This window comes from Trematomus bernacchii, unplaced genomic scaffold (genome assembly GCF_902827165.1).
Source record: "Trematomus bernacchii unplaced genomic scaffold, fTreBer1.1, whole genome shotgun sequence".
Taxonomy (NCBI): domain Eukaryota; kingdom Metazoa; phylum Chordata; class Actinopteri; order Perciformes; family Nototheniidae; genus Trematomus; species Trematomus bernacchii.
In genome coordinates, this window is record NW_022987797.1 from 3,535,226 (window position 1) to 3,542,466 (window position 7,241).

At 38.4% G+C, this 7,241-nt stretch overlaps 1 protein-coding gene across 1 annotated transcript; it reads right to left on the bottom strand.

The window, feature by feature from the left end:
• Positions 1–767: 767 nt before the first annotated feature.
• Positions 768–6,218, bottom strand: LOC117497872 (kelch-like protein 10). Its single transcript, XM_034149902.1, has 5 exons — positions 6,025–6,218; positions 3,883–4,372; positions 2,684–3,292; positions 1,794–1,943; positions 768–1,124 (listed from the first exon to the last, which is right to left on the bottom strand). Exons 1-5 carry the CDS (start codon positions 6,156–6,158, stop codon positions 768–770), a joined length of 1,740 nt encoding a protein of 579 aa, XP_034005793.1. The 5' UTR covers positions 6,159–6,218.
• Positions 6,219–7,241: the final 1,023 nt, after the last annotated feature.

Here is a 7,241-nt window from a genome sequence, read left to right on the forward strand (position 1 = left end):
TTCACTTGTGGAGCTAGATGGCAATGATGGTGGTGAGCTATCGTTAGCCTCCGGCTCCGGCTGCCGCTGCACGTCAACATTGCTAACGTTAGCGCTTGATTTCGAGGACGATGTATGACAAAAAAAACGGTCTAATTTTGTCAGTTTAGCTGTTACATCTCCTTGTTCTCTCTTGTCCTTTCTCTTTTGAGCGCCGCTCTTGTGCTTTGGTTTGCTGTACATTATAAATGCAAGCTATTACATTTTTTATAATGCTGCCGAACTTGCTGCTGCTAGCTACAGTACAGTACAGGTTGATTAAACGGTTCTCTCGTCACGCAAGGTATCACATGACATGAAAGGGAGCAAGGTCATTGGACAGACAAATTACAAATTAATTTAGGTTGCTTGGTTACTTTGAAGACTGCGTGAACCGATCAATGCCATTGGGGCCCCAAAAAATATATATTATATATATATATATTTTTTGCATGGGTCCCTTGCCGGCTCGGGGCCCCGGTCGATAGTTACGCCACTGACTCTGGGTCCAATCTGTGAATAAAATGTTGATCAAACTGGTCTGGTTTGATTTTCAGCCTCAATATTACTACACTATCAAATGTATTTTAATATACATGTATTTATATAATTATTGTTGTTATATATTGTAGTACATGATTCTGATTATAAATATAGGTATAATACAAATAATAAATCTAATGTACAAATGAACAACACTGTAATGCAGATAACTTTTTTTTATTTTTGTTAAATGTGATGGCTGAGGTTCAGAAGGATGCTCCTGGAGTTTCCTCCAAGTTGGGGAGCGTCAGAGGACCACGAGGGAACAAGTCCTCCGCCATGCTGTTAAGTCCTTGCAGAACACAGCAGCTCAGGCCGCTGCGGGGCGTCTCCACAAGAGAGACGTAATACCACATACCGGCTTCGTCGTCATAGCGGTTCACATCCAACATAGTGGAGGAGCCACTGTGTCCTCCCACCAAAAAGAGCTGGTCGTCCACCACCTCAATGTCAAAGTAGCTGCGGGGATAAAGCATAGATGGTGTGAAGTTCCAACTGTTGGTTTCAGGGTTGTAGGCCTCAACAGTGTGCAGGGAGAATTCCACGTTCATTGTTCCACCAACCTTGAAGAGAGAGTGTGGAATGGTCAGTGTTTAGATAATTTCATTCAGTAAATGTCTCCAGTACATGATCAAGTCTTTCATTCAAACCCTTACTAAAAGGTAGGGCTGGGAATATGAAAAATGTCAAATATCACAATATGTTTTGAACAAAAATCCATGATATCAATATTGTGATGATAGTGTTTGGTGGAGCTCATAGGACTGACAAGTAATGCAACGTATATCAATATTGTGATATGGGACTTAATGGCATCTTTAATTTTGGATATTATATGGTAAGTGTTTGTCTTTTCCTCAATTAAAGGCTGCCTTTTAGTAAAGTCAGTCAATAAACCAACATAACTGATGATTATTTATAAAAAATGTAATATTCAAAATGTCACATTTTTTGCCTTACATGGCATCAGTTTCTCTGTGACACTCCGTAATAGTACATGCACATTGAGCCTTTGGTGCCACTCATCTCATAAAACTTCACATTCAAAGTGCTACCCTTCAATGGTACATTTACATTAATAAGAAGTGGATTTATGACCACTCGATGTTCTACTGGTCCAACCAATTCAACCACACCAAAAATGTGTATTCAAAAATAATCTTTGGTAAATGTTTGCACATCTCTAACAGTGCCACTCCAACAATCAAAGCATATTACTGCCTCACACTTACTGCATAGATGCGGTTTCTGTAGGCAGCGACCCCCAGGCCACTGCGGCTGGTCCTCATGGCAGAGATCAGGGTCCACTGGTTGAAATCTGGGTTGTAGCATTCAGCTGTGGAGAGGCTTCGATACCCGTTATAACCCCCGCAAACATACACCTGCAGACAGGCTTGAGAATGTTACATTTAATATGTATTCCACTACAATTACAGTCAAAATGAACGTGTAAGTAAAAAACATGTTTCATTGCTATGGTCAGTAAAGACCATTAAGCCACTGCATGCAGAATGTTTACTTCTATTTTGATGGTATATGGTATGGTCTTTGTAGAAAAAACTGTTTGGTTGAGTGTTTGTTTATCAGGGTTTTAAAAAACTACTGTGCCTGATTTTGGTCAAACTTGTTGAAAGGGTGGGGCATGCACTAAGGAAGAACCCACTCAATTTGGGGTTGGAACCAAAACACAAAATAATATTTCTTCACTTTTATAAAGATGTGAGGCCCTTCTGGGAGATCTGCACTCTCCAAGTATCCAGACAGTTTCAACAAACTGACTTTATAAAGCAATATCTATCTGAATTCTGTTTACATAAGTCAACTTGTTAACGGCTGGTCATACTAGACCAAGTAAGGCTACTTTTTTGCAGCAACAACTTTTGAGTGTATTGAACTAAACAAGCATTCAACGACTCCCGCAGTTTCCTACATCAATCTCTACATACTAATCAGGGCACATCTACACATTTCAACCCACGTTTATAACATAAATAATTTGGCTAGCATGGACATTACTTCAGACTTAATAATGAAGTGAAAACAATGTGCAAATTAATTCTGATTATCAGGATTAATTGACAATGTACCTTGCAAGGTCATTGCTAGTTTCTGCTTCACCCACCTTGCCATTTAGAGTGGTGGCACCGGCCCCACTCCTCCTTGAGTGCATCTGTGCCACCATGATCCAGCGGTCATTCTCAGGCCTGTAGCACTCGACAGTGTTAAAGCAAGTCACTCCATTGTAGCCTCCAATGGCGTAAATGCACTCATTATGCACAACAACACAGACGTAGCCGCGGCAGAAGTTCAAGGGGGCCACCTGGTGCCACGTGCGAGTCACAAGGTCAAACTTTTGCACAGTATTCAGGTAAAGCTCAGTGTGGATGCCTCCGATTAAGTACACAACGTTGTTGAGGACTGCAGCACCGTGGTAAGCACGACGGATCTGACCAGCACTGACAGTGACCCAGCAGTCAGCGCGGGCATCGTACGCCTCGAGGTCGGTGGCGTGCACACCGTCTCCTTCGCCTCCGGTGACCAGTAAGATGGTGGAGGGCAGGCGGGGTCGACTCAGCAGGTTTTTGTAGATGGATTTTGAGTATCTACTACTAAAATTCAGAGACACTTTCAGTGCCTCATCGAGGATGGGAAAACATTTGAAGCTCTTCTTCACCACATCGTTTTCCATCACATTTTGGAGGTAATACACGTTCATCAAGCCTAGCCGCACCTGGACACATAAGAGAACAACACTTAGAAACGTATAATGAGTACAAGAACATTTGAGTGTAACCTTTTTTTTACAAAAATAAATGGTTATGGAGTTTTCTTTATTTTATAATTGAATACTTTTTTTTATCTTTTATTATATTATGTATTATATTTTTGAAGCAAACTATTTAGAGAGAATGAACATTCTTTGTATTTCTTATTATAATATTAAGTTTATTAATATTAATATTTGTTTTTATTGTTTTAAATGCATATTCAAATGTATTTAATGCATTATGTTGATCGAATTAGTGTGTGTATAAGCGAGGGTGCAAGAGTGTTTTAAGGGGAAAAACAAACAGAGAAGAATAAAAGAATGAAGTAATAAAAACATTTAAACATTAAATAAATAAATGGATGAATAAATAAATAAACAAATAAATAAATAATAGAGTGCAGGAATAATGGAGCTTCTAATAAATGCCTTGTTTTGTTTTTTTCCTTTACCAAATTGTGGGCTGTTTTTGTAAAAATTAAACCCAATTGGTTTTGAAGAAATTAAACCCTTGCTGTATCAATCTGAATACATCTAGATGATTGTTTAGTTACCTTGGACAGCAGCTCAGAGATGTGACCTTTTCTCTGGTCTGGCTGGTAGTTAATCCAGCTGAGGATCGCCTCAAACACCGTGTACTCCTCGCTCACGTTGAGGTGGTCGCTCTCAATAATGGTGGTCAGCTGCTGAATAGAGAGATTCACAAGCTCCTGGGAGACAGAAACTATCTCCTTAAAGCTGTGCAGGATGTAGAGGAAGACTTTTTTACTCTGCTCCGGCATGTAGTAGACACTCATCAGCTTCCAGATGCCAATGCAGTTCCTCGGGGACAGCTGGTCCTCCAGGAAGAACCAGCAGCTCTGAACCAACCCCGTCACCAAGAGCTGGTCTGCAGCTTCCAAAAGCTCCACCACGTTATCCTCCGTCACAGGAGCAGAGTTGGTGTAGGCATAGTTGATGATGAGGCTCATCATCTCAGACGACACCCCGGGGATGGTGTACTTCTGCTTTTTGATGGATGCCCAGGGTCCGGTAAGGAGAGCGCTGTGGGATCAGGGGATCAGGGGATCAGGGTTTTAGAAAGGAAAATACATAACAGTCTCATAATAAGTAGACCTTTTGGAAAAATCTTTGGAAAGATCTGCTCTTCATAGATAAATGACTTATCTGGAGTTGATTATTGATCATCAACCCATGCGCTTCAACTGCAACTTGGCCAATAAAGTCTTATGAAAGTTGCCATTTCTATATGTAGCACTTTAATAGGGTATGGCCTATCTGAAGCTAATGTAGTCTCAGGATTATTTCTATTCGGAGTGTGTATACTCGTGGTTGAGTGCACTTAGTGTAAGTCCCTTTGGATGACTATCAGCTTAATGAAAATGAATTATTTTTCATGGCTAAATTATGACAAATAATTTTTAAGACAAATCATCAGCTCATGATGATCAGCTGTACGCGCACCGTACGATGAGTGGTAGTGGCAATGCTTGTCAGCAGCAAAATAAATCTGGAGGCACTGCTTACTTTGTCTTTTCTTTCTTACATCTTTTTCTCATCTTGTTTCTATCTTCTGAAAGAGCGAATTGATTTAGCCCCACAGGCATCTAAATCATTCTAAATAAAATATTTTTGTGGAGTAATCACAGTTTCTTTACCATGTGCAATCAGTGTGACAAGTAGACACTGCTTTGTTGAAGCAAAACAAAGCAAAACACATCTGCTCATTAAAAACAGGGACATAAAAGATGAGAGTTCAGGAAAAAATGGACTCTCTGACATTAGTTTCAAATGTATTGTTATCACATACTACACTGAGAAAACTCAAACGTTGACTTGAATTAAATGTATGATGTCAACAGATATCACATAACTGTAGAAGGTTAGTTAAAAGCAATAATATTAAGTTTAAATAAAAAATATTAGGTTCAACTTGACTAAAGTCAATGTTTCAGTTTTTTCAATGTAGTACTGAGACAACAAAATGCAGTTTAGCATCTAAGTGCAAAAAGCAGTAAAAAGTGCAAGGTAATGCATTTTATTTGATTGTTTATTTCTTAACGGAGCACAAATCAATGGCCCACACCTCAGGATTTATAGCTTAGGCTGATTTGCAATGCTGGTCCCATGGGCCTTTAAGCCAGATAAAACTCAACAACAAATACACAAGATAATACATAACAAAAACACAACTATAGGTCGGTACATTATAACACAACATTCAACAAAAATAAAGAGAAAACAATGCAAGATGCAAATTAATACAACAAAACACCAGATCATTCATGACAATATGACAGGTTCCTCTTTAAAAACGGTTTTCAGTTTGAGTTTTACATGGTACTAAATTGAATAATCAGTAATATAGAGAACAAAAATAAAATTATGAACATGATAAGATGCATACAGTGTACAAAGGTGTACTATTTACAGTAGTGGCTGCTTCTTCAACACTTTTATATGTTCACTTTATGGTGCTACTTTTTATTGTACCTAGTGTACTAATTTGATGTTTATACTGCTTGTGTCTTTATTTAATGTTTTAATCAAATCATTTTGTGTTTTGCCTTTTTGTTGCCTTTTGATTTTTAGATGTAATACAAATAGTGTGAGCATTTTGAGGGTTTTATCTTTTCACAGACTTGCTTAAAGTGTATGATTTTACAGCCTTTGCTCTTCTGAGATGAAGTACTCACCGAAAGTACGAGCTGCAGCTACAGAGGATGACCTTATGAGCGTCAATCTTGACTTTACCCACTTGTATTTCCAGGTCACAAAGTTCCCTCTTCACACGCATTTCAGTTAGGACTGCAGATGCCATGCCATGCATCCTTTTCTCCACCTGACTCCTGAGAGGGTTTAATGCGCTGGAAGCTTGTCCTGGTGTACTCATTTTTTTGGAAAACATTTGTGCTCTCTACTCTGTAGGTCCTCAGAAAGCTTGTCTGGATATTTGTATCTTCCTCATAGTAAGTAAAATGTCAAAACTCATACAAAATGTTTCACTATGACAACAAAGAGTTTGAAACTGATGGAACTGTCACTCTGGAAACCCCTCATGTGCATGATTCAAACTAACACATTTAAAAGAGATGCAAAACAGGTGATGAATACAATACATTATATTTCTTTAATAGTTCCACATTAAGGGATATTTGCAGTGTTTCAGCAGCAGAGGCACATTGCAACAACAAGAGGAAGTACACAAGTATTACAGATAAGTTCAAACACAAAACAAAACAAAGTATATTGGACAGAATTCAAATAACATTTAAAATGTATTGCACAGGAAACGATAGATGATTGTTGATATTTTTCTTTGAATGAATGAATGAATTGTCAGTCAACTCATGCTATAGAGAAAAAGGAGGATGGTCCTAATTAGCAAGATATTATACATACATATGCGCGGTACGGTAATAATAAGTATTACAACTAGTATTTGAGACATATTCTAGACTGCATGTTTGTTAAATCAGTTTCTATTGGTGATGGTTTGTTCTAAAAAATGGAAAATGGATGAAGATCATTGTCTCAATTGTGACCCTGTATGATTGTGACCCTGTATGATTGTGACCCTGTATGATTGTGACCCTGTATGATTGTGACCCTGTATGATTGTGACTGTTCTTTAATAAAAAAACTTTGAAAACAAAAGTCAGTTTGTATTGTCAAATGTCCTGAGGGGGATATTCATTTCCTATGTTGCTCTATGTCTGCAGGAAAAGGGAGCACAGTTAGAGAAGAGTTGTTACTAACTTTTACCACAAGAGGGCGAGCAGTGCAGCTAGGAATACACATCAACACTTTAAAGTGCTGAATCCAAATGTGTCGTAAATCTTGCAAACCAATGGCTGATTTCTCACATTGTTACTTTGTCATTACAATGCAACAAAAAAGATGAACACAAATT